The sequence below is a fragment of the Zalophus californianus genome, chromosome 4 (genome assembly GCF_009762305.2).
Source record: "Zalophus californianus isolate mZalCal1 chromosome 4, mZalCal1.pri.v2, whole genome shotgun sequence".
NCBI classification, from domain to species: domain Eukaryota; kingdom Metazoa; phylum Chordata; class Mammalia; order Carnivora; family Otariidae; genus Zalophus; species Zalophus californianus.
Window position 1 is genome coordinate 139220979 of NC_045598.1, and position 27933 is coordinate 139248911.

Sequence of the window (27933 nt, forward strand, 5' to 3'; positions counted from 1 at the left end):
GCTCAAATAGGGGTGTATTATGTGGGAGTATATACTAGCCCTTCAAAACTAGAACATAGGCTCAATTCCATATTCCATGTCTTTGTAGCATGCTCAGCACAGGTTTTCAGTTGTATTACATCATCCATAATCATTATCTACTGCTGTCCTTTCATCTTACCAAACTCTTTGCTTGCAGCTCTAATAAACAGGACTGAGACAGTGAGCATGAACAGAATGTTTCTTTTTTCTAGGATGCTCTCTCCTTTTTGTTCTTAGGTGTCTTTGTGAAGATATTTACAAACACAAGGGCATTTCATTAAAGGTTTTTGATACACCAACATCCACACTGAAAGCTTCAGATGCTTAATTACAGAATTGAATGCAGCAATCACACTCAGTCCTGACATTAGGAAAAGAGGAATACCATCTTTCACCCACTTCAAGCCATGTGAGGATGATCTAGAATCGATCCATGCCAACTGGCAGCCAGGCACACATCAATCTGCCCAGAGTCTATATCTGCAGAGACAAGCCCAGTCAGACCAGTTGCTCCTAGAGTAAACCACTTGCCCACAGACCTGCTTCAAAGTGTCAGATAAATGGCCTGGAAGCCCTTGCCTCACACATAATATACAGCTACACGAACACACTCGCAAGCAAAAACACATGTGTGGAATCAAGTTTTGTTTGTTTGTTTAATTTAATCTGGGTCGGTAAAGCACACTTTCAGGACTCAGAGGAGACCCCTAGGAAATTGGTTCGCTTTTCTGTGAGCCATTTGCCAACTAGTCAATCCTTCAACCCTGTGTGTGTCCTCAGTGTGGATCAAGGGGCAACTTAGTTGCACTCTTGTCAATCTGTTCAACTTTCTTTCCCCCTGCTCTCCTTTAACTCCCAGAGGGCCGGGTGGCGCCGGCCGGGACAGGCACCTCCGACTCCACTGCCCTCCCCGCCCCAGTCGCGCCGAGGGGCGGGGCCCAGCCGGCCGCCAGGAAATGCCCAGGAGTCTGTGTCACCTGCCCCCGAAGACTTGTTGATTCCCAGGAGCGCTGCCTTTTAGTTCTGCCTCCACCCGCCCCCCGCCCCCCGCGCCGAGACCAGAGGACGATCTCGCTTACCTGCTACCCCGACGCGGCCCGGGGAGCTCCTGAGACACTCCCGGGACCGCTCACCCCTCAAATCCACAGCCATGAGCAAGTTGGGCAAGTTCTTTAAAGGGGGAGGCTCTTCTAAAAGCCGAGCTGCTCCAAGCCCCCAGGAGGCCCTGGCCCGACTTCGGGAGACCGAGGAGATGCTGAGCAAGAAACAAGAGTACCTGGAAAATCGAATCCAGAGGGAACTCACTCTGGCCAAGAAGCACGGCACGCAGAATAAGCGAGGTAGGCTTGGGGTCTGGCCGCAGGAGTGAGCTCTCACCCTTCGCCTCCAGCGCTTTCCTTGGGGACAATCCGGCCCACAGCACCTGTTCCCCAGGTGGCCAGATTTACTCCCACAGCCTTTCTAGGAACTGGTATTGACCCCCAGGGCCAAAACTTGAGTCAGCTGAACAAGGCGTAATACTGGATGGCAAAATGTTTGGGAGTTCCAATGAGGCCGAACAACAAAAAAGCTCAGAATTAATTCAAAAAACGATAATGAACAAAATATCAAAATTTTAAATAAAGACAGAATCGGTATTATTGTTTTTTTTTCTTTTTACCTCTGGCTCTTATGTCGTTCTACAAGGCACGTTTTTGCTTAACTTTCTTTTTAAAAAATGTGATATTTTGTCCATCGTGAATTCTGTTGCATTATTTTTGAATTTTAAAAACATTAAAATATTATTTATCTTGATTACTGACTTTTTTGCCCCTCCCCCTTAAATTTGACTCCTGTATTGACTTACCCTAGTCCAGCCCCGCTGACCTCAAATATCAAGTTTTCTGTTGTGTGTTTATATGTATTGAATCACACATTTTAACGTGCCTGGAAATCTCCAGTGAAGTATATTCTAGTATGTTCTGGTTTGCCTTGCTCCCAAGCCATTGACGAGTTTAGTTGGCTGTTCTGCAGTTGAGATATTATTAAAAAAAAAAAAAGTCAGGGACCTAAGTATTATATTTCGTATCATTGGTTTTTACTGCGCAAGGGACTTTGAACCAGTAAGAATTCTTGGTGCTCCTGTCACACCTTGAACCCTTTGTTATTTTCCAGAGTTAATTGGTTTTTTCAGTGTACTGCTCTCTTTATAGAGAATAGATGTAACAGCACAGTGACACGTATAAAAACCCAGGGAAAGGTTGAAATGATTTGGTCTTGTAACACTAGAAAAAAAAAGTGGTTTTGTAATGGCAGACTCAAATAGAAGCTGCAGTCCAGGACTCTGCCCACCACCTAACCCTGAACTTGCATCCACAAGTCAGGCTTCTTTAGTCATAACAAAGCCCTGGGAAGATTTACTTAGCCCTAAATGACGCTGCCATTGTTTAATGCAGGAAAGGAATAACGTCTTCTGGAGCTGACCTTGAAAACCCTGCTGTTTCCCATAAAAAATGTGCCTGATACATTTGTGTCCACTTACCACCAACGATAAAAAGGCCAAGTTTCATTTTTCTCTGACGCTGCTCTGCTCCGACATTCTAGCCTGTTTTACAGTTAAATGCTGGTTTCTATTTTTACTTTCTGTCTGAAAATGTTTTGGGGAGCTATTTAATGGCAATTTCTAAAGAGATACCATGCCATTATGGCCTGCTAAAAAGTCATGGGCAGCTCTGCTTCTCTGTTCTTCCTCTTCAGTTTGATATGCACTCTGAAATTTGCATAATGTCTGTCAAGGGATGTCTCTCTGTCATCCTTTCGGGTCTGTATATCGCTTTATCTACAGTAAATACTGGTTTTTAAAAAATCTTAAAAATTGAACATCTGCTTCTAGGAAGTGGTGAAAATGTAGATTTGCTTTTGGAAGACAAAAATATAAGGTAATATACATTTTACTGATTTTTTTCGGAAATGTTCTCCAATTGGCAGTGCACTAAAGTATATATTACAAATTGGCTTTATTAAGACCCCCCAAAATTAAAGAGAACATTAATTTAAGAGCATCAATCTAACTTCCTTAAATCAGAGAAGTAACAGATGCATGTATCATGTGCAAATAACCAATTGAGGTTAGAAAAGCCACTTATTCTTTATCCTTTATCCTTGGGAACTTCACTGCTATTAGCCCAGGCCTGGTTCTACAGTGGTTCTGGGAGTAGAAAGAGGCTACTTAGCATGAGTTCATCTGTATTCTAAGCTATGGAAAGAACTCATTTACAGGCCCATGTATTAGAAACCCTGTCAATATCAGCATTTTCCAAATAAATCAGATAACTTCAATATACACATAGTTTCTGTTTTCCACTAGCTACCAAGAAATATTTTCTTTCACATTCATAGTGTTATCAGGCCCAATATAGTTAGTACAAAATGGGCCTTGTGTTATACAAGGCTATATATTATACAGGACTGTATATTGTGCTATAAGGGCTGTAATTTATAATCTGAGTGACATAATATATATGCAGTTAAAGTTTTACTTCTAGACATGGTTGGTCAGCTAGCATGCTGCCAAGAATAGTAGGTTGAATGGTCAAGTAGCATTGTATCAGAAAGGGCCACAGTCCTGGCCACTACAAATTCTTCAGTGACCTATTTTTCTACAGCAGAAGTTTTGACAGCATTCTGAATGTCAAAAATGGGTTTTATTGGTAAAGCAAGTAACTTCTAAGTTAGCATAATAAATGTTAGAAATGAAATCTCATTGGTGAAATTACAGATATTCTAAATATGTTGATTGACTAAAATAGTTTAGAGACACCTCCTTGCTTCCCATTGTAAGAACAGGTGATAAAAATCTACTAGGTGTATAACTAACCTAACATTAGAAGGGAAGGGTACCTGAAGCTTGATCTTAGATCAGTGCCATGTCCAGTTCTTGGTTCAAGTGTATTTTTGACAGAGTGCACCTCCCACAGGGCTCAACACCCTATCAGGGAATGTTGCTGCCTTCAATGAGCCTTTCATATGGGGTGTATTGGAGCTCCTGAAAGGATGTCCAGTCAGGACTTCATTGAGCTAATGGGACAAGCTAACAAACTGTTTTTGCTTGCCAGTGTATGTTTGTTTATGCAGAATTTAGTCTGAAACTTGCTGTTATTGTATCTCATACCAAGTTGGGCAGGCATGGCTAATTCTTACCTTAAACTTCTTTGGTAGTTACCGTAATCTACCAAAAAGAACCTGAGTGTGCACGACCAAATTGGCTTTGCAACACGCATGATATTTAAGGCCCTGTTGATCTAAAAGATTAACACTTGGAATGAGATTTATAATTTGGTTAACAATTTTGGAGGTGGGGGGATGGGGTGACTGGGTGATGGGCATTAAGGAAGGCACTTGATGGAATGAGCACGGGGTATTATATGCAACTGATGAATCACTACATTCTACTTTGAAACTAATAAAAAAATTTTCTAGTAGCCATATTAGAAAAAGAAGAAAGAAAAAAAAATTGGAGTTCAGAGATTCTTTAAATGCAGTTTACGTAGATTACCCTTTGTTTATAACTGGTCATCTGCTTTGTGGAAAAGCAAACTTTTTGCAAACCACTTAATCTTTTTCTTTTGAGCACTGTCATCAAGAGCAGTTTTCAATCCTGGCTGTATATTAAGTCACCCTGATGCCCAGGTCCCAACCCCATAGATTCTGATATAATTGACTGGGGTGGGGCTCAGGCACCAGTCTTTTTTTTTTTTTTATAGAGATTATTTATTTATTTATTTGAGAGAGAGAATGAGAGATAGAGAGCATGAGAGGGGAGAGGGTCAGAGGGAGAAGCAGACTCCCTGCTGAGCAGGGAGTCCGATGCGGGACTTGATCCCGAGACTCCAGGATCATGACCTGAGCCGAAGGCAGTCGCTTAACCAACTGAGCCACTCAGGCACCCAGGCACCAGTCTTTTTTAAAAAGTGCCCCCAGGGAGTGCCTGGGTGGCTCACTCAGTTAAGCGTCTGACTTGGGTTTCCATTCAGGTCAAGATATTAGGGTCGTGGGATCCAGCCCTTTCTTGGGCTCCATGCTCAGTGTGGAGTTGGCTTCAGATTCTTTCTCCCTCTCCCTCCCCCTCTGCTCCTCCCTGCTCACTCACACACTCTCTCTCTCAATCAATCAATCTTAAAAAAGAAAAAAATGCCCCCAGGCGATTCTTCCCTGTGGCCAGGGTTAAGGATGGGGAACTTAAATCCATAGTAATGTTAACAAGCTAGGAATACATGGTCCTTTCGTCTTGAAATGCTTCCTGACTTTTTTTCACATGGCATCTATGGTGCTGATACTTGTGTACTTCACTGGGATAACCAGGGACTAGCAGCCATTGTAATCACAGTAATTTTTTTTCAGCTGAAATTGGCTTCCTACTAAGTTCCACTTACTGGTGGTCTAAATTTTGTTGTCTTCTGGAATAACATAGAATAAATGCACTCCATCTGTCATGTGAAGACCCTTCACATATTTGAGGACAGCAGTCATTTCTCTGTATCTCCTGTTCTGTGACCTCAACTCCCTCAGGCACTTCTCAGTTACCCCTTACTGTGCTGAGGTTTGCCTCCCAGGGCCCGGTCTAGGGGGAGGTGAGAGAGACCCCTAGCACACACCTGTGTGACCCTGAGAGTGATTGGCCTCTTAAATTTCCATCCTAGGTGCCTCTGTTCCTTACCTTGTCCTAGGCTGAGCAGGAATGTCAAATATGTAATTATATGGAGGGGCTGGATCCAGTCTGGGTTACCCATAGGCCTCAGGCTGTAGGAAGTGGGCTGAGCGAGATGAAAGGTTGAGACTAGGAAGGAGTGAATTTGGCCACAACCCTCCTCAGTATCATTATACATGATTCTGGTGAAACCTGGCAGCTGAGGCCCTTCCAACTCTTCATCAGGTAGCTGATGAATGAGACCCTAAGGCAGAGAGGCTTTTATTTGAGTAAGCCAGCTCACTTCAAAGCCTGGGATCTTTTATTTCCATTTTTATTTTTATTTTTTTGGCAAGTCTGAATTTGTTTTCAGAGTCATGATGCAGACTTGGTCTTCCTTGGAGTTGGGGGTGTGAGCATGATCGCATTGTTTTAACCTAGTGTACAAACCTCCTTGTGCTCTTAAGTTTGCTTTTTATTATAGTCATCATGGAGTTGAATTCTTCAGTCTCAGACACAGGATCAGAAGGACTTCTGTATAAAAAGAATCACATCTGTGTCAGCTGGGTATCAGCTTTGTTGCCAAAGTACTCGGGGCAAAGCACGCATGGCTCAGGTAATAAGAGACTGATGCAGAATGCAGAAGGCCCTGATGGAGGGAAGCTCCCTTGGGAGATATCACTTACCTGGTGACCTTCTTAAGAGAGTTTCTCAAAATGTGGCCCTCAGATCACCTGCATCAGAATTCCTTGAGGGTGTTTGTTAAAATGTGCACTCACAAGGACCCCCTCAAAGTTCTAACATAGTAGGTTGAGTGTAGGGTCCAGAAATCTGAACTTTGAACAGATAACACTGTGATTCTGATGCCCACTAAAGCTTGGGAACTGAGGAGGCATTTAGTATTCGGTGAGCTGCTAACCTGGAAACATCAACCCTCTACTGTTTTCTTCCCTCACCGTGCTTGGTGTTGCTTCCTTCCTCCTCCATTTCTCAGGGACCCAGATGAGAAATATCTACCCACCTCCCTTCTGTTTACTGCTGAAGACACATTTCTGAAGCTTCTGACATCCTCATTAGCCAGCCTGAATTAGTTTTCTTGAGGGAAGTTCACGTGGTACTGTGACTCCGTAGTCCTTTTGAAGAGTCTCAGAGTTCTCCAGTATTCAAATTACAACCAAGCATCATCTTAGAGTGTTTGCTTGCCTCTGATTATCTGATTTTTTAAAAGATTTTATTTATTTATTTGAGAAAGAGAGAGAGAATGTGTGTGTGTGAGAGAGAGAGAGCGCGCGAGAGAGAGCACGTGAGCACGAGCAGGGGGGAGGGGCAAAGGGAGAGGGAGAAGCAGACTGCCCGCCGAGCAGGGAGCCTGACATGGGTCTGGATCCAGGGACTCTGGGATCATGACCTGATCCAAAGGCAAACGCTTAACAAACTGAGGCACCCAGGTGCCCCTGATTATCTGATTCTTTTGTACCATACTCCGTGTATTCTGGGGCCAGAGAAAAGAAAGAGTTTTTTTGTTGTTAAAGATTTTATTTATTTGTCAGAGAGAAAGGGCACAAGCAGGGGGAGCGGCAGGCAGAGAGAGAAGCAGGCTCCCTGCAAGGAGGCCGATGTGGGACTCAATCCCAGGATCCTGGGATCATGACCTGAGCCGAAGGTAACTGCTTTACTGACTGAGCCTCCCAGGCATCCCGAAAAGAAAGTTTTATTCCTGGGGCATTAAGAACCCATATGCGAGTCAGGTCTTATTCTCCAGTCAACTGCTCTTCCCTCTTCTGGAAAACATAGATCGATGGAAATGTGACACTTCCTCAGTTTTCACCCCCAGTTTCTTTCCCCCAACCTCAGGAACTCCCATGGGGTTTTTACCCCATGGTGGGGAAACCTAAAATATCTGAATGGGCCCTGGGAGTCTATTCACTTAATCTGTAGTATTAAAACTTCTCACTTTCCTACTACCTCCCTTCCCCCTCTGAGCCCTGGCAGGGATCCTAGTAGACTTACATCCTCATGCATCCACTTAGATACCACCAGCAGAATGTCCTGGGCTTCTTATCTCTTTTGCTCTGTTAATACAGCCTCAGTTTGCCTGTGCTTTTTCAGATGAGGATCAGTTGCTTTTCCCCAGTGGATTTGGAAAGAGTGAAAAATCCCAGCCGGATTTACCCTCTCCCCATTTAAATCAATATGTTAAGCTTGCATTCAGTATTTTACATTTATTTCTGTTAAATATCTCCTTATTTTCAGTTAAGTCTTAAAATTCTAATTTTACTGTCTTATGTATGAGCTATTTCTTTTTGTTGAACCAGTCACAAATTGGATCAACAGCTTTTTTTTTTTTTTCCTGTCAAGGTCTTTGTTAAAATATATTGAATAAGACAGAACCCAAGGACAGACCCTCATGGTATGCTTCTAGGGACTTCATTCCAGGATAACCTCTACATTATAGTAACATTTTATCTAGGATTCAAGTAAGGCATGATTACCAATTTGATAGATCAGCACTCAGTGAGTTAAGTTATTCATCTAGCTATGAAGATACCTGATCTACATTTCTAGCTAGTATCATCTTATTTCTCCAACTTTTTCTCTTTTCCCTTATAATGCTTCAGTATACCTTGTGGATTATATTCCTAAAACCAAACTATATTCACACACCTCTGCTTCACAAATGCTGATTTATGAACTGAGAGTATATTAGCTTCACCAGATTCACCTGGAGAGCTTTTTAAAATGCCACGCCAGGAGATTTTATTTTGAGAAATCTGGGATAAGTTCAGGATTGTGATACTCAAGCCTTTCTGGTTGATTTCAATGTGCATAATGTTAGAAGGCTAGCAGGTGGTCTATGGTTTTTTCCTTGAGTCAGCATCTAGTAATCCAAAGAAAACAGGCCGATGAGATTAGTTTGATATTTTTCATCTTTGTGAGCTTATATTGGCTTCTAGTTATCATTGTCTTCTTTTCTAATTTCTCAGAAACTAGAGTGTAGGGTGTTTCTGTTCTAGAAGCGTTCTTTCAAGTATCTGTGGCACAGATTTTGACAGTTTGCTGATGTGTTGTTGTAGCTACTTTTAGAAGGGTAATTGGTACTGTTTCTTGTGTTATGTAACTACATCAAGTTTTGTTGTTGTTTTTTTTTTCCTCTTCATGAATTTGGAGCAGCATTATATATTCTGGAGTAGTCAATATTATTGTTCTTCATTTAAGTTTCACAAAGCTGGATAATAGAGCTTTTCACAAAATACTTACATTATACAAAGAATACAATTTTCCTTGATATATGTTATTTTGCAGTTAATTGAATTACCCACAACAAGGTAGAAAATTTATTATTAACACCATGATTATGCCAAAGTCATATGATTTATACATTTTGAGAAACCATAGCAGGAGATCATTGTAAGCTTGCCCTCAGATGTACTTAGAATTACTTGTGTGTTTCTCAGTACTTAGAACTACTAATTTCAGATCAGATTTCATTTTCAAGAAAATGGGACAAATGCATGATAGTCTAATTAATGAGACATAAGGCAAGGTCTAATACTGAATTTTTTAAGTTTTCAGTGCTTTGCTTGGCAATCAGGTTTGGAAAAGGCGAGAGTGACTTATTTTGGGATTCATTTTTTGTAATATGTTTAAGTACATGTGAATCTATTTGTACTTTTTTTTTAAGATTTTTTTTTTTTTTAAGAAAGAGAGAGAGAGCACACAGCAGGGGGAGGGGCAGAGGGAGAGAATCTCAAACAGATTCCCCACTGAGCACAGAGCCTGACACAGGCTCCATCCCATGACCCAGAGATCATGACCTGAGCCAAAATCAAGAGTCCAATGCTCAACCGACTGAGTCAGGTGCCCCTCTATTTGTACTTTTAAGGAACAAAATTATCACAGGTACTTAAAGTATAAAGGTAATATCGAGGATTTATTTTTTAAAACTCCATTCTCAATCTTTTGTCTTAGTAAACTATAACCAGAACTTTTAGTACAAACTGGTAATTTTAGTTTCTCCTATTTTCTTTTGACTATTGTTTGATAGAAGTTCAAAAAACACACAATTGGCTTAAAAGTGTGCAGAAGGAGAAGGAACAAAAAAGCAAGAGTCTGGAATAAATATAAAGCAAATAGTAATCTATTTCCTGAATAACTGACTTTTCTATACCAGAGATCTTGATTTCTTACCTCAAACAAATGGTTCTAATAGGGAATTGCTTATTGGAAATATTTAGGACTTAGTCCAAAGTTTATGCTTTGGACTAAGCAGTGAGAGCTCCTAAACCCAAACCAATGAATCTTTGAGCCCATTGCTAAGCCCTTCTCCCAGGTGTCTCTAACTTGTGGGTATTTCCAGTGAGAGGATGGGGTCTCGCTAAAGCCCCACTGTCACCTGCTCCGGGCAGCCTCTATCAACTCTCCCTCAATCTAGTGACCTAGTAACTTAAATGCCAATGCTGTGATTACTACCCTCAAAACAAAACCACCCCCCAAAAGCAAGGAAACAAGAATGGTGGTATAAAAATGACAGGAAAGGAGAAGATGATTATCCTCTGTTAAGAGTTGGGGATATTTGCAGTAGAAGTTAAAATATTTGAAAATTAAAATTTAATGTCAACCATCCAGGTTAAATGAAATAAAAGGTATACTTTTACATTTGGCTCACATATAAATTTAGAGGAATAAAATCCTGCAACCAAATATTCGACAAACACTTTTGACATTTTATTCTCTAAATATGAATTTCTGGTGAATCTTTTTGGTTCTTTCATATAGTGTTATATGCTACATATCCATAATGGGTGTGTCTTATTTGCTTTAGCAGTAAAAACATTGTTGAATAGGCCTTTCTCAGTGAGCAGTGCAAATTCCATGACCGATTCTTGCCATATACTTAGTACGTGTAAGTGAAAGTCAATATAACCTTGGAGTTTGAACAAAGATATTATCCTAACTCAAAACTTATACTCTGTTAACTACAGCAAGAAAAGATATTATAATTATATTAAACCAGTTTATACATATTTTAAAGATCACATATATAAGAGCCTTTGGTTTATCTTTTTGTGAGCAGTTTGAAAAATTTTATTTATATAAACTACCTTCATTTGTTGAGTATTGTTCAGCCACTTAAACTTGCAAAGTTAAAGAATAATGTAGTTCATCACCCATTGCAAGGTAAACCTATTCTTAAAGAATTTCAAATAGGAATAGTGATCTTGAGGGTAGGAGCTATATATTTTTAATGATTTGTTGATCATAGGATCTCAAGGCAATAATCATAGAATCATAGGCGGTGAGAGTTGAAGGGCGCTGTAGGGATATAGTTTGTTGGTTCTCAGGAGCACCTGTAAGCCACGGATACAGTAGTAGGAGATATTGGTGCATCATATGAACAAGGAATACTTCCTATAAGTAGAAAATAGAACTCTGTTACACGTACATATGTATATACGCATTCATACATATGTGCATATTCATACACACATATACACACATATAAATACACACAGGTACATATACACATGTATATATGTACCCACACAATATAGAATTACATTTATAGGTGCATATGTCTACCCTCTAGAATTAAGCATAATTGCTATTTTGGACTTTTTCTATTTAACATTCGCTAGTTTCATACTCATACTATTTTCCCTACATTTTAGGCAGTAGCAGGCCCTGGAGGTTACCAATGTGTGAGATTACTAATAATACCAGTAGCCAGTAAAAAAACTCATCCATTGAGTCAGTTATATATTCTGCATGGTCAAACATTTAATTGGGTTTTTACAAAGAATATCAAGTATATTTTAATTACTACATTGGTATGTTGTTCCAATAGCAGGTTAATTCAACTTGCCTGGCAATCGACCTTAGAAGCAATTAATTATAAGAAATAAGAATTCCAGTGGATATATAAAATGAGTCTTATGCAAGCATTCCTCCTTTTTTGACAACTCAAGGCTGATAGCACTTTTTGGTCATGACTTTTCACTCTCAGATTTAATAATCTCTTGTGCAACATCCTGGTGGTAAGAACTGCTTCATCTCCAAAAGTAGCTGTGAGCTTTTTAGAAAAAAGAATTGTGTCATTTCTGTTGGAAAGTCATTTAACTTCCTTTGTCCTTTCCTATCTTTCTGGAGATGGGAGAGGGTGCTAATTATCCTCTTTCTAATCTTTTATACTTTAGAATATTAATCAATCACCATTTCTCTTTTTTTCTACAGATTTCAGTCCAACATTACTGGCTTGCTTACAGCACTATTCCGCTTCCTAATGTCCTTTTCCTCAAAATATCTCTTATTTACTTTCTCCAATCTCCTTCCTTTCTACTGTTTTCTCAGGCCTCTGCTGTGCCACTGTATAATACGCCACATCACTGCTGTGTTCTAGTCTTTTAGCTTGCTCTTTACCCTTTTTATGACATTTAATATTGGTGAGACCTCTGAAAATATGGAGGTTACTTATAAGATCCAGTCAGTGTGGCAAGCTGGTGTGAATTGCTCTATTTTGGGGTTTAAGGTTTCTGGCTTCTTCTATATCCTATATCCAGGAGGAATCCATCCTATGACACCTTTTATCATTTGTGCTCCTTCCTGAGCGTCATGTTTGCTGTTTGCATCTACGTGTAGACCATCACCCAGGCTTCATCCATTTTGCCTCCTCTGTGGCACCTTCCCTTACCCTCCAGAGAGAGCTTGTCCATTCCCTCTGTGCACCCACCTACCTTCTACATGGCCCCTTTTATTCTCCCTCTGTGTCTCCTCAGCTACTGAGATGTAACTTACACACGTTACTATCTGCAGTCACAGTTTCTGGAAGATAATGGATGCTTACTAAATGCTTCTTCAATGATGAGTAAGTGGTTGAACACCCACTTTGTATTTGACCCTCTGAGATTATAGCCTTATTTCTTTGTCCCTGCAGTACCTAACATAGTACTGGCCGCATGGTAGATCTTCAGTATATATTCCTGGGCTGGCTGACATGAATGGATGAGAATATTTTCTTAAACTGAAGAAGGCCAGGGAAATTCATGATGGGGTGGTCTGGGCCAAATGAACCTTACAATTTTCTAGTATTCTCCCAGCTGTTTTCAATCTAGCCTGTGACTTTGAACAGAGACACTTTGTTTTCATTCCATTTGTAGAATGCTTACCATGAATGATGCTTATTCAGATTGTGTTTTTCAAGAACTAAAGCAAGGTGCCATAAATAGAAGGTATTCTTTAATTAATGAAGTAATTTGTATGTGAGTAAGAACAGGGCTCACCTTAAAGGGTCTCAAATAAAACGACATGATTATGACACTTTGCAGTTAAAAGCAGAAGACGAGGTGACCAATTATGTGTGACATATGTCTCTCAAGCACTCTCTGGGATTTTTCTTCTAGGCCCCATCTTTTAGGACTTCTCTAAAGATCATCCATTCCTGGTAGAGAGAAGAGCTGTCATAATGCAGTTTCATATTTCACACATGGGTTTGTCCATCGTCACTAGAGATGATGGTTTCTAAAAGGTTCTTCTTTTTTTGCCAACTAATGGATTAACAATGCACACATGTATATGCTGTCAAGGAGTGAAGAACAGACTGACCTTTAAAACCAAGATGCCCTATATATTACATGAACAATGAAACTAACTTTTTTCTGCCATTTCTAGTCATTTTTCATAGGTGACTGAAAGCCTTCCTCCTCTGGCCATGTAGTAGTGGAGTAAAGTGACCTAAGGCTGGTGGAATTTTGGTTCAAGTGAGTAATTCTTAAGTTTCAGCCGCCATGCTCACTGGGCAGTAGTAAGGACTCTTCATGTATCCTTAACAGCAGTCCGTACAGGGCATTGTTCTGCGATTCCATTGCTGAAGGAACGTCACTGTGAAGCGAAGTGACAAAACCCCTGGCTGTTTCTCCACCACAAAAGAATACAGTAGATTCCTTTGTTTTAGAAAGAATGCTGTCCAGGTCTCACCCGCTGCTTAAAAGCACATACAGGAGTTTGAACATTGAATTGCACCTCCTACACAGGTTAAATTACATGGCTCTGAAAACGTCCTTCTTTGCCAAATCAGGAGCACTGCTAAATTTGCAATATTTTTTCCTTGTCTTTGAAAATAGGCAGCTGTTTTCTTTTCCCAAATTGTGTATTAGAAAACAAAATCAAAGCCCGTCTAACTCCTGGTGGGCCTGAGGTATCATCATTTCATGTGAGAACCAGCTCACGAGGAGACTCTTCACGTATATTTCTTGGTTCTTTGGAACATACGGCTCTTGTCTTTGTGTTTGGGAGAAGCATCCTGTGCCAGGCAGAAGTCACAGGAGGTGTCCGGTGTCCTGGGGCCAGATCCAGCTCTGCAGAAATCACTGGGTTTGCTCACCCAAGGTGATTTGAAACATGGAAGTCAGATTTTAAATTTGGAGGACTTTGCATGCAAATCCAGATTTCTTGCTTCTTTTGAGCTGTGGGAGATGGGGCAGGGTGACCATGGACCCGAGCCTACGGGGTTGCTTCCGGTAGATCAGGTTTAATGCTTGCCTTGTTGCTAGAGTTCCTGCTTCTTCCTGTTGACAGAAGTCACACTCTGGCCTTGAAGGCCATACTTTTTCTATTATACCATGCTGTCATTTCTTTCTTTTTTTAGATTTTATTTATTTATTTGATAGAGAGAGAGAGAGAGAGCACAAGCAGGGGGAACAGTAGAGGGAGAGGGAGAAGCAGGTTCCCCGCCAAGCAGAGAGCCCAATGCGGGGCTCGATCCCAGGCCCTGGGATCATGACCTGAGCTGAAGGTAGACGCTTAACCATCTGAGCCACCCAGGCGCCCCTACCATGCTGTCATTTCTATTTTTACAAAATTATCAGATTTATTTATTTAATATTCATTCATTTCATCTTCTGGAAAGTAGACCAATAATAGCATCTACTCTTGGAGTTTTTGTGAGAGTTAATGACAGTTCACATAAAGTACTTAGCACTAGTTTGGCATATCACAAATACTCAATGTTAATTTTTGTTATGTATTTTATTGGCTGTGTGCCAGGACCTGGGCCAGGTACTGGGGAAATAGAATAGGATACTACATTTTTCTTCAAAGGGCTTATAACTGGTGTAGTAGAGATGGGGTACAATAGGTTTTACAAATAATTATAATACAGTGTGATAAATGCAGCAGTAGATATGGATCCACAGGTAGGGTGTTAGCATGGGGGGGTCAACTGACTATTCTTCCCATGTCGGGGGGAAAGCCCTTGCACAGCTCTGGTCATTAATGTGATGAGCCTCTCTACAGGGGATATTGTGTGATATCATAGAAAGGCCTTTACGCAGATAATTTTTTAAAAATTGTTTTAGGGGTTCCTGGGTGGCTCAGTTGGTTAAGCGACTGCCTTCGGCTCAGGTCATGATCCTGGAGTCCCAGGATCGAGTCCCGCATCGGGCTCCCTGCTCAGCGGGGAGTCTGCTTCTCCCTCTGACCCTCTTCCCTCTCGTGCTCTCTGTCTCTCATTCTCTCTCTCTCAAATAAATAAATAAAATCTTTAAAAAAAAATAAAATAAAAATTGTTTTAGTTCTTTCCTAAAGGACAGGTTAAACAAATAAAAACTGTTTTCTAAATAAGTGTCAGTGCTATTTAGCAGGGACTTCAATTGTGATTTTTGCACCTGGAGAGGGAAGCCAAGCAGAACCTGATAACCCTGGACTTCCACAGTGGGCAGGGAGAGATGGGAAGATAGTTACCACTCACCAGGGAGATAGAGAACAATGTTCCACACCTAAAAAAAAAGCCTTTCTTTGTCAAGTCCATCTGCTTGCTCCCTCCTTTGGAATACCACACCCACTTCTTCTACAGAGCTTCCGGGCAACCTTGCCTTTCAAGACCTCATGGGAAAACACACTTATGTAACTGCAAGAAGCCCAGCTACTTACACTAACTATTCTAGTCTTTCATTTATGAATGAAAGCTTTTAACACAGACTCAAAAGAATTTTGATGAAAGGTAATTGCAAGAAAGGGTTAAGATAAGCAAAGCAAACAACCAAACCCAAGAGAAGAGAGATAATGTAGGAAATAAAAAATGTTAGAGACAAAACTTGTGTTGGTACCTTCAGGGAGATTCAAGAGGCTATTGAATTATAAGACAAGAATGGGCTGCCATAAAAATGAGCCACTAGAAGAAAAAGGTCTTACAAATTGAAAAACATAATTAAAAATAAGTGAGGGTAAAAAAGTAGAATAAATGTAGTTGAAGACTAATTAGTAATTCAGAATATAAAGTTAAGGAATTATCCCAGAACATAGAACAAAAAATTATTAGATTGGAGGATAGAGCCAAGGAATCCAACATCCATCATATAAGGATTTCAAAAAAAAAATAACAAAAATAAATAGGGATTTCAGAAGAAAGTAGGCAGGGGCACCTGGGTGGCTCAGTCTGTTAAGCATCTAGGTTTGGTTCAGGCTCTGCGGGGAGCCTGCTTCTCCCTCTCCCTCTTCCCCTGCTCATGTTCTCTTGTGTTCTCTTTCTCTCTCTCCCTCTTTCTCAAATAAATAAAATCTTAAGAAAAAAATAAGAAGAAAATAGTGAGAAATAATGGAGGGGGAAGAAGTAATAAAACACATTAAAGAATACAGTTTCCCCAAGCTGAAGGAAGACTTAATTTTTCAGAATTAAAAAAAAAAAAACAACTCACCGAATATTTAGTTGGGAGAAGCAAAAAATAAAAGGCACACACTTAGCCCTATGCTGGTGAAATTTCATAACTCTAAGGTAAAAAAGAAAATCTTAAACATTTCCAAAGAGGAAATAGGCTAACAAATTTTCTACAAAGGGATAAAAATAATATTATTATCAAACTTTGGAATATTGATTACCCAATGACAATAGAACAGTTAAAATTTTTGGAATATTTTAAACCTAGAGTTCTGTAAAAACAATTCCAAACTATTATTCAAGTTTGAAACAAGATGACATCTTTGGACCTATAGGTATTTAGAGAACTTATATCTATGCACCTTTTCTGGAAAAAAAAAAACCCACTTTAATATTTATTCCAGCGAAGTAAAAATATTCATGAAAGGATGATGTAGGATACAAGAATCATTAGTAAGAAAATCTGTCGAACTTAATGCAATTGTTAAGAAAAGTTTCCTTAAAAGTTGAAAGGATAGTGAAAACAGCTAGTAATCATCTAGAACTAATAAAATTGCAGTTATTTCAGTCAAACATTGGAAGGTCTGGGGTGAGAAAGGAATCTTATTTGGGAACAGTAAATTATCAATACTGATTAATTTTCAACGTGGATAGAAAACTCAATTGTATGTGTCTTTTTAAAATATAAGAGTATTCCCAGGAGAATAAATTTAGTATATATAACTGTCCAACAAATTAAAGGGGGGAAAATGAACAAATTTGATCAATATATATAAAGATAAGACAGCAGAAGTAAACAAAAAATACAACAGAAAACACAAAAAGATGATAATAAAAAGACGATATTAGGTAACGTATCAGTTATCACAATAAATAAACATGAGTTAAAATCTTACATTAAAAGATAGAGACTATCTGAATGGGTTGAAAATAGTCACACAAACTACATATTCAAGTCTATGCTATCTGTAATAGGTGCAATAGAGCAAATGGAAAACAATTTTGAAATAGAGGTCCCCATAATTATTATAGGCAAATTGTAACAAAAAGCCAAAACATTAATATAAAACAAAATGGAATTTAAGGCAAAGAGGATTAAATGGGACGTAGAGTAATATTTCATATTGATGCCAGTAAAATCTGACAAGAAACTGTAATGGCTATGAGTCTTTGTGCACCAAACAAAAAGCATTAGAATAAGTAAACCAAATCTCTTGGAATTATAAGAATAAATCGATCAAAACAGAGTTCAAAGAGAGCCTTCTCTCAGATCTCTGTTGCAGTAACTTACGTGCTTCACTCTGAAACCTTAAAGCTATTTGGAGTTCTTTTGCCAATTCCATTTAATTATGTTTATATTAACATTCTTCTGCTGCTGTTTTCCTGCACTCTCCTTAAATACCCTATCAAAACTCCTATTTTAAGGTCTTTTTTGGCGGGAGTGCCAGAGTCAAAAAGACTCAGTTTTGTGATTTTCAAATGAAGCAGGTAAAGAGCTAAACAGGAGGGTATTTGGATATTTCGCTGAAAGCAACTCTCTTTTCTATTACCAGCATGCCATCTAATCCTTGAGTATGACTCTAACAGTGTTGATTTTATGGATGCTCATGGTTAGATGTAAACTTGCTGACCATCTCATAATCATTTTAGACCAAGACATGAACCTCATCATCCTAGGTTTGGTTCCAGCTGCCAGTCACTGTCTACCTTCAAGAAAGTCACATAACTTAGCTTGTCTCTGAAATAAAGAAATTGGGCTAGAATAGACAGTTACTATGATTTTTTTCTTCCTCTAAAGTTTTATTTTTCTACTGCATGATTTTTACTCATATTTTTGTCTATTCATTTTCTAAAATCCTATACTGACAGAAATACTTCTGAGATATATTTTAATGGAATATGAAAACTGACACTTTCATCCTCTTGCCAGATCTTTGGAAGAAAAGAATAGCAAAATGTTTGAGGGAGTGGTAGTTGGTGCAGGTGATTGAAAGGACAAATGTTAGTGTAGTTTGTCAGCTGTATTTGGCATCCTCGGTGTCTGTAGGGATCAAGAATGCTGAGTCTATGGTTGGTGTTGAGCAAATGTCTCTTGAGTAAGTGGCTTGGGCTTTCTCCTTATAAATGTGGCTTCTCCCTTATTTAGCTGCATTGCAGGCACTAAAGAGAAAGAAGAGGTTTGAGAAGCAGCTCACTCAGATTGATGGCACACTTTCCACGATTGAGTTCCAGAGAGAAGCCCTGGAAAATTCACACACCAACACTGAGGTGTTAAGAAACATGGGCTTTGCGTCAAAAGTGATGAAAGCGGTTCATGAAAACATGTGAGTGACTTTGACTTTGGTCTCCCTCCAAGTCATAAATTCCCTCAATGTTGAGAAGAGCCTTTGGAGCTATATGATGATTTTGGCAGGAATGGAGTTACTCATTTGATGTTTTTTGACATGTTGGAATGGAATGCCCCATCAAAGAAAGATTAGAAGTTAGACTAGGAAAAAAAAAAGACCATGAGAAAATGAAGACATTCATTTTGCCCTTATGTTTCCCAGTTGTCTCAATAGTGTCTGATACTCCACCTGTCTCCACCACTTTCATGCTATAGGCTTTAAAAAAATTTTTTTTAAAGATTTTATTTGAGAGCAAGAGAGAGAATGAGAGTGAGAGATCGAGAGAGAGAGCATGAGAGGGGGGAGGGTCAGAGGGAGAAGCAGACTCCCCGCTGGGCAGGGAGCCTGATGTGGGCCTCGATCCCAGAACTCCAGGATCATGACTTGAGCCGAAGGCAGTCGCTTAACCACTGAGCCATCCAGGCACCCTAAAAATTTTTTTAAAGATTTTATTTATTTATTTCAGACAGAAAGAGAGAGAGCATGAGCAGGGGAAGGGGCAGAGGGAGAGAGACAGGCAGACTCCTCACTGAGCAGGGAGCCCAATGCAGGGCTCAATCCCAAGACTCGAGATCACGACCTAAGCTGAAGTCAGATGCTTAACCAACTGAGCTACCCGGGTGCCCATCACACTATATATTTTTTTTAAATTTTTTTTATTGTTGTGTTAATCACCATACATTACATCATTAGTTTTTGATGTAGTGTTCCATGAATCACACTATATTTTTAAAAAGGCCTAAATGTCAACATGTGCGAGAGTGTTAGAATTATCAAATAATGGTTGTCAAACTTTGGTTATCAAACCTGGAAAACTACAAAAGAAAACACAGATGCCCAGGCTCCTTGAAGAAAGGTAGGGATTGGGCCTTTTTGTTTTTAATCACCAAGTTCCCCAGGTGATTCTGATACTAACAGGTGTTTGGGAAACACTGACCTAGAATAATAGCAATGAGATGGATTTGAGGTCAGATTTTCTGAGTTATAATTCCAGTTTCATTACCAGCTGTCCTTGAGCAAATTACTTTGCCTTTCCCTGATTCAATTTCCTTAGCTGTAAATTGGAGATAATAATAGTACTTACCTTGTGTAGTCATTGTGAAAGTCAGTGAGATACTAGATACAATACACCTAGCATAGTTTCTGACACAGAGTAAGCCCTCAGTGTCAATATTCATAGTGGTAGTGGGGCTGGTGATAATTTGCTTTACATCTACACTAGGAAATCTATGCCTGGGACCTGATCCTTTCCTGAGATTGGATATGAGAGTGACATCTGGGTCAAAGATGCACAAGAACAATGAGTGCCTGAGGGATATAGACAAGGGTCCGTGGATGGGAAAAGTGGGAAAGTGGGAGGCTGGGGCCAGTGAAGACATCTTTGCTGACTTTTTCTTGCCTTGATAATTCATTGACAATCAGATGTCATTTTGACAGCTTCAGAAAGATCATTAGAGTCATTATCAGAGTCAAAATCCTCTCTCACTGCTATAAGCGGGGTGCTAACTGCATCACAGAATCACAGCCTTTCACCCCAGGTAGTTGAGCAGCCCCATTCCACTGTATGCCTTTTGAGAAAAATTCAATCTCAGGCCCAGACTTTATTCCTTGTCATAAATAAGTTCCTTGTGTATTTGTTATAAATGTAGTTATAATAATTGGAAATAAGGGATGATAGGAGGATGCTAAAAGAAAACTTTTTATGTAAAACTTCTTGGCTTTTCCCATATATAGAGTCTGGGAAACTTGCAAAGTATTCCACTGGGAGTCACAGTTTCAGTGTTTAGGTTGCTTAATAATAAGGGAAGTTGTCACTTCTCTGGTATTCCGTCAGTTTGGCCAAGTTTCAGAGCTGGAGGAATGATTCAGAGACAGGGTGGTAGAGAAGCAGTCCAGATCCTGGCCTTCAGACCCTGACAGCTTAGGCTGGTGGTTAGGGTCCAGGGGGCTGGCCGGGGTGGGGGTTGGCGCTCAGGTGCTAGAAACTTCCTAGGCCTCACCCTGTTCTCATTAGTGTTCTCCCTCTGGCATCAGCAGCTATGGGAAAGCCCTCAGGGAGTCAGGATCTCAGAGCCATGAGGCATTCTAGAAAAATCTCTGGTTCCAGAGTCCAGCTTCTCTAAAAGGCTGCTGTCAGTGACTGTTCAATGTTGCCACAGCTTATCTTGGTCATGGTGATCCTTGGTGGTCCATGGCACCATTTCCTGCTGACTTGATACACAGCAGCATATATTATTAAATTCTACATATGCCCTACCTACCAGTCAAAATTTCAAAATACACCTACAAATATTGTTAGTTTTAGTCTCTATTGACTCCTAAATGTAATGGCTATTTATCAGATATTTAAAATACATGTGCAAATATAGGATTATTAATTTTCTTGAAATGCAAGTTATTTTTATTTTTTTTAAAGACTTATTTATTTGAGAGAGAGAGAGCATGAGGGGGGAAGGTCAGAGGGAGAAGCAGACTCCCTGCTGAGCAGGGAGCCCGATGTGGGACTTGGATCCTGGGACTCCAGGATCATGACCTGAGCTGAAGGCAGTTGCTTAACCCAACTGAACCACCCAGGCACCCGAAATGCAAGTTATTTTTAAAGTTGATAAATCTTATCACCAGAAAATTTTGTTATCCTACTGAAATAACTAAGAGTTTACATTAAATTGACTCATTTTTCATATGGGATTATATCTAAACTCATAATTTTAAAGTAAACTTCTAAAAGATTTCAATAGTATATTATCTCCCAGGGATCTGAACAAAATAGATGATTTGATGCAAGAGATCACAGAGCAGCAGGATATTGCCCAAGAAATCTCAGAAGCCTTTTCTCAGCGGGTTGGATTTGGTGATGACTTTGATGAGGTAGGTAACACAGTGTAAAGAACAGAGTGTTGTGGTTGCTGAAAAGGATAACTTCCTCCCATATATAGCTGGCGGTGTTTCTTAAATATTTTCTTAAATTTCATTAAAGAATAAGTGATATTTGTTAGTGATGTACTTGTCTTAAGGGGGAAATGAAGTGCTGGTAACCCTGTTTTAAAAGAAAGATTAATATGGTTTAGCAAACCACCCCCTAATTAAGTTTTCAGCTATTAAAGCAAGGCAGCATGTGATTATGTAGAGTTAATGACTTTTAATGGTTGAAACCTAAATGGCACCATTACAAGGAATCAAGTGCTCACACATCTGGGCAAAACAAAGCAGATTGTGTCACTCTGCAAGGAACAGACATATCATGTAGTTGTTAAATTAGAGGTTAGTCTGCCTCTGTTTATTACCCAGGCTATGAGACAAAATAAATGTAGAGTGGCATTATTAACACACACATTCCATTTAGATTAATCAATCCAATAATAAAGACTATAATTATAATGGTAGTGTCTGTACTGTGAATTTCAATTGTTCTACTCAAAGCACACGTAAGTAAGTAGGACTACTATATGTTTTGAAATGTTTCCAGTTCTCTGACTAGTATGGGAAAGAATCTGACTTCCTACATCTATGTGGTATTAAAAATGATGTATCTACTAAGTAAGATGTGGTTCCATGGAAACCTGAAACATTTGGAACGAGTGTCAACAACTTTTAAAAATGGTGTAGACCATCACATGTGGGACTTAAGAAACAAAACAAAGAAAAAAAAGAGACCAAAAAAAAAAAAAAACCCACCACCAACAAAAAACCAGGCTCTTATAGAGAACAAACTGGTGGTTGCCAGGGGGCAGGTGGATGGGGGCAGGGGTTGAGACAGGTGAAGGGGATTAAGAGTGCATTTATCATTAGGAGCTCTGAGTAATGCCTACAATTATTGAATCGCTATACTACACACCTGATATTAATAAAACACTGTATGTTAATTATACTGGAATTGAAATAAAAAATATATATCCCCCCCTCCCCAAATGGTGTAGACCAGGGGTTAGAAAATTTGGCTTTTAGACCAAATCCTTCCCGTGGTCTTTTTGTATGGTGTCTGAGCTAAGGATGTTACATGTTTAAAGGACTGCAGAAAATAAGAGCAATAACAATAGAAACAAAGAAGGCTGTGCAACAGAGACTGTATGTGACCAGCAAGCCTAAAATATCACTATCTGGTGCTTTACAGAAAATGTTGCCTAGCCCTGGTTAGACTAATAAGCATCTAATGAGTGCATTTCGATGCGGTGGAAAGGGCTCTGGGCTCACAAGGACATCTGGGTTCTGCCATTTGTTACTCAACTTTGTGTAAGTCTCTTCACTTTTCTGACCCTTAGTTTTCTCATCTGTAAAAGAAAAATTGCTGTATTGCTAGATTATCTCTGAAGTTTCTTAAATTCTAAAATTATTTTATTAGTGAACAAGTGTTCGGTACTCAAAGTCTATAATTGATGGAAGAGATGATTATTCTGTCATATTTGCTGAAGAGAAAATATCAATATCTTCTCGGTGCTGTTGATAACTATCAAGTGCTATCGGCAGTTCTGGGCACCCATTCAGTGTAGATGGTGTGTGCTGCCATTACTGTATTTACTATATTTGTTCCCATTTATTTTGTGAGCAGAAGTAGGCATCAGAGTATTCATTCTGAGGGCACTTTATTCATATTGCCTGTGGAAAACCTAAAGCACACAAGTACACTGGCCATATTATTTCACATGGCCTGTGAAAGTGATGACATATACTTTCAGGATTTATTTCCTTTTCATGAGGTAGATTTAACAGTGGTCAGACAATCGTTAAGCTTGCTGCACATCTGGTATAAATTGACTTGATCAGATGTTGTGGTTGACTTCAGTATCTCCTGTCTTGGCCCAGGGTATTGTTACTCTCACTTTAATATAAGATAATGATTTATTACCTTTCTCCCCCATTCGATAATGAGTTCCTTAAGTGTAGAGACTGTTGATTCAACTTTTCATCCCCAGCATTGAACTCAGCACCTGACCACGAATGAGCTTTCAATAAATTTGTTCAATGATGAATGAATGAATAAACAAAGAATCTCCTTGGTTGAGTATAAGAGCGCCTTAGGTCATTTCTAATAGTGACAGTGTTAGAATCCTCATAATGACAAGTTTAGTTTCGACTCCCAACCTCTCTCAGAGTTGGGGGGGGGTTGGACTCTACCTGAGTACTCATGGAGCCAGTTAGATCTGAACTACTGCAGTTATCTCATATCTGACATAAGGTGACTTATGCCTTTAAAGTCTCAAACTGGTCTTGTCTAAGTTTCTTCAGGCAGAGAACAGTTTAGAATTAAACCAGACTCTCTGAGACTATAGCTAAAAGAAGGAAGTTCAGTGTACCTAGGTTGACTTGGAAGTTTTCTAAACCCAAACAACACAGCATGATTTATATTGGCTTTGGTAATTTTACAGAGAAACCGTAGTATCTTTGATTCTTTTTACTTTCTGTACATTATGGTTTTGCTATACCTATTGTTTTATTTTCAAAAGCATTAGCCAAGATGAAAATATTTGCTCCAATTAAAGTTTTACAGATTCTTAATTTGTTACAGTAGAAAGGAAAAGATAGGTTGGAAAGACAGGCAAGGTGTAAATTTCCTAGAAACTGTGGAGGTTATATATTCAGCTAGCACAAATTAGTTGAATAACTGTTTACTGAAGTATTATAAGATTAACTACGACAAATTTGCACAACCCAAAATATTCATTTTTTTAATCATTGCTCAGTGTTGCAAAAAAGACTTAGTCTTAAAATAAATATTCCATTTCACTGGGTTCTCACATATCAATTGGGTAGCAGATGTTCTTATTATCGTGTTTGAGGAAACCCACTTCTTGAAACGTTAATTCCATAATTCTTTCTTTCTCGTATGTTCAGGATGAGTTGATGGCAGAACTTGAAGAATTGGAGCAGGAAGAATTAAATAAGAAGATGACAAATATCCGGCTTCCAAATGTGCCTTCTTCCTCCCTCCCAGCACAGCCGGATAGAATGCCAGGGAGAATGTCAGGCGCGTCCTCCGCTGCACATCGATCCCGAGCAGGTCTGTCGCCCACCTCAACTGCCTGTGGTCAGATAGTTCCCTGAAATAAGTAGCCAGGTCGATCCCTTTTAGCACTTATTTTTTGTTTCATAAATATATACCTTTTAATATCCATATGCAAACCTGCAGGTGTGAATGTCACCAATTGCTAATTTTTATCCATTTTATGTTCCAGCGTCTTCCAGGAGGGCAGAAGAGGATGATGATATCAAACAATTGGCAGCTTGGGCTACTTAAACTGAAATGGAATTCGTTGACACCCAAATCAGTGAGCTGTACATAAGACATAAAAAAATGTTTTTGCCATGTTCAGAAGTTAACAAAGACCCTGTTTTATATTTTCACTGGATGAGTAATTGTCTTTTAAGCCTTATAAATAAAAGTTATAAAGAATCATGTGTAGACATCCAGTCAGGGATGGAAAGGGACTTTCTGCTAGCATCTTGGAGGATCTCCCCATGCTGATGGGATGGGGCATTCTATCTTGTTACATGCTACTGTATTTCCAGTCCCGGCACATAGTAGTGCTCTCTATACATTTGTTGAAAGAAAATGGATTTCTATTAACATATAAAACATGTAACAGTTTATAAGCCATGTAAAAGGGTTGTGTTGATAGCTAGAGAAAATAACTTTCTTTTCTAAGTGAATGCAAGTTGGTTGTGTGTATCTGTTGGAACATATCTATCCCATGGTAAATGCAAATATACCATGGCTCTTGTAGGAGAGACTTCATTTAGGGAAGTCTTGTGTGAGTCTATACACAAGTAGTTTCACTTGAGTTTTGCAGTTTAAAATCTTACAGGAGCTTTAATTGACATTTATTATGGCAATGAAGCTTGGAATGGGGCAATGGATGCATTTCCCAAAATGTTTGAGAGCACTAACAGCTTACACTGCTGAGCGAGGATCTCCTGGGTATAATTTAGCCACTTAGGAAGCCATGTTAACACTCCCAGGCCATCATGATGCTGTTGTGGCTTCAGCATGCTGAAAATGTGAATGTTCATGTTTTTTCTATTCTGTGCTTTCTTGTACATTTAGTTACCCTTTATGGCATATTCCTTGTAAATACATAAAAATAGAGGCAATTAAAAGTATATCATGAATAAAATTTTGGTCATAATTATTTTTAAGTGAAAATAAATGACAAAATTATGTATTGCCCATAATATGTCATGGACCATAAAAATGACAAATGTCATCATATAAAATGTTCTAGTATTCCCTACATCTGCTGGGCTACATACTGGAATGGATAGAACACGACAGCTGGGGGTAAGAGTCCTGGATCCCAGCCCCTGCTCTGCTGCTAATGCAGTATGATCAGCCATGTCATAAACTCTGAGCCTCTGTTTCTTCATTGGGAACTCTAAGGGTTGGACTTGATCTCTAATGGGTCCATCCTGCCGCAGGCCTTTTGCATATGCTGTTCTTAGCAGTCTTCCCATTGTCCACACACACATACCAAAACTTATTCCTTAAATCTTAGTTAAAATGTTCTTTATTTTTGGGAAGCTTTTCTTGATTGCACAGATTAAATCAAGTCTCCCTATTATATGCTTTCACAGTACTCTGCTCTCTCTCTAATCACCTATCAGGGTTTATATTGCTTGAATGCTTACTTGTTTTTGTTCTTCCCTTCATGCCCCATGAGGGCATGAACTGTGCCTCTTCCAGTTCGATAGTGCATCCCAGGACTCTGCACAGTTCCTAATATATAGTAGGTATTCAATAAATATTTACTGAATGAATGACTATGAACTTTTTACATCTTTTGGGCCATGATAGAAATCCAGGAACTGGATTTACTTCCCACTCTCAAAGAACTAGACAACTGGACAAAATACACGAAACAATAGTTTACAGACATTGGACAATAGGCAGCACTAGACTGAGATTCCTGAGAGGGAGACAAATGACAAATGAAGTGAGCACTTCTGGTGCCACCCCCCCACCTGCGAACCTCTGCTTGCTGCCTTTGCAGGGATAGCTTGGTGGTCTTACTGAGTAGAGGAAATTTGTGGGGAAGGTACCTGCACGTGTATGTGCGTGCGCGCGCGTGCACACACACACACACACACACACAGTTTAATAAACCATGGTCCTGTCATCATGTGTATTTCTCGCCATGAGCTCTATCCCAAGCTCCAGTCAAGTACAAGTTAGAGGTTTCCTCTGGTTTTCCTGCCATCCCTTCAGTATCAACATCTTTGTGTCACAGCCTACTTTCTTTGATATTAGTATAGCCACTCCAGGTCTCTCTTGGTTACAGTTTGCATGGAATATCTTCTTCCATCTTTTTATTCTCAGTCTGTACCTGGGCTTCAGTCTAAAGTGAGTCCTTTGTAGACAGCATATAATTGGATATTGCTCTTAAAAATCCGTTCACCAATCTCTGCCTTTTAACTGGAGAGTTTAATCATTTCCTTTAGTTCTTTAGAAATTGTTTTAGCTCTTTGAACATATTTAAAATAGCCAATTTAAAGTCTTCATCTAGTAAGTTTAACATCTGGGCTTTTTAAAGCACAGTTTCTATTCTATACCACTGTGGGTTTTTGTTTTTGTTTTTTTCCTCTGTGTGTTGACCGTACGTTTTTGTTCCTTTGTGTGTTTCACAATTTTTTGTTGAAAACAGGACATTTTGAATATTATATATTTGAATAGTATAACCCACTTTTAGTGTTTGTTGTTGATTCTTGTACTTGTTTGTTTAGTTACTTTTCTGAACTAATTTTATGAAGTCTGTATTCTTTGTTGTATGTGTCCATTGAAGTCTCTATTCCAATAATGGTCAGCTAATAATTGGCCACAGACTTCATGAAACACTTGGAACCAAAATATATTGTATAAACCAACAGATTCAGCATAAGGTCATGAGTAACACTCTGTACCTTTTATGAATCCCTAATAATGATCTACATGATTCTTAATATTTCAGTAAGACTTGTTTCCTTGAATGTGACATATGTAAAGTCTGCACTACCTGGAAAATAAAGCTTATATTTCATTTATATGTTGCCCAATTCATTCATTCATTTGTTCATGTGTTCATTCACCAAAGACTACTCCATGATAGATGGTGGGAATTTAAACAAGACACAGATCCTGCTCTTAGGTAGGTCACAGTCTAGCAGTGTGACCTTGGGAAACTTTCCTAATCTTTCTGAGGCTGAAATTCTTTAATGAAATAATAGGAATACTATCATTAATCTCA

At 39.2% G+C, this 27933-nt stretch overlaps 1 protein-coding gene across 1 annotated transcript; it reads left to right on the plus strand.

Annotated features, from left to right (window-relative positions):
* Positions 1 to 912: 912 nt before the first annotated feature.
* Positions 913 to 27720, plus strand: CHMP4C (charged multivesicular body protein 4C). Its single transcript, XM_027574699.2, has 5 exons — positions 913 to 1361; positions 18481 to 18658; positions 21475 to 21589; positions 24551 to 24716; positions 24892 to 27720. The coding sequence occupies exons 1-5, from the start codon at positions 1172 to 1174 to the stop codon at positions 24951 to 24953; spliced, it is 711 nt and encodes a 236-aa protein (XP_027430500.1). The 5' UTR covers positions 913 to 1171; the 3' UTR covers positions 24954 to 27720.
* Positions 27721 to 27933: the final 213 nt, after the last annotated feature.

Bases quoted from the DNA above. Each gene is read 5' to 3' on its own strand.
- CHMP4C (XM_027574699.2), top strand. From the start codon at position 1,172: ATGAGCAAGTTGGGCAAGTTCTTTAAAGGGGGAGGCTCTTCTAAAAGC. The intron at 1,362-18,480 runs GTAGGCTTGGGG...TCCCTTATTTAG, and splicing joins CGGCACGCAGAATAAGCGAG to CTGCATTGCAGGCACTAAAG. The intron at 21,590-24,550 runs GTAGGTAACACA...TCGTATGTTCAG, and splicing joins TTGGTGATGACTTTGATGAG to GATGAGTTGATGGCAGAACT.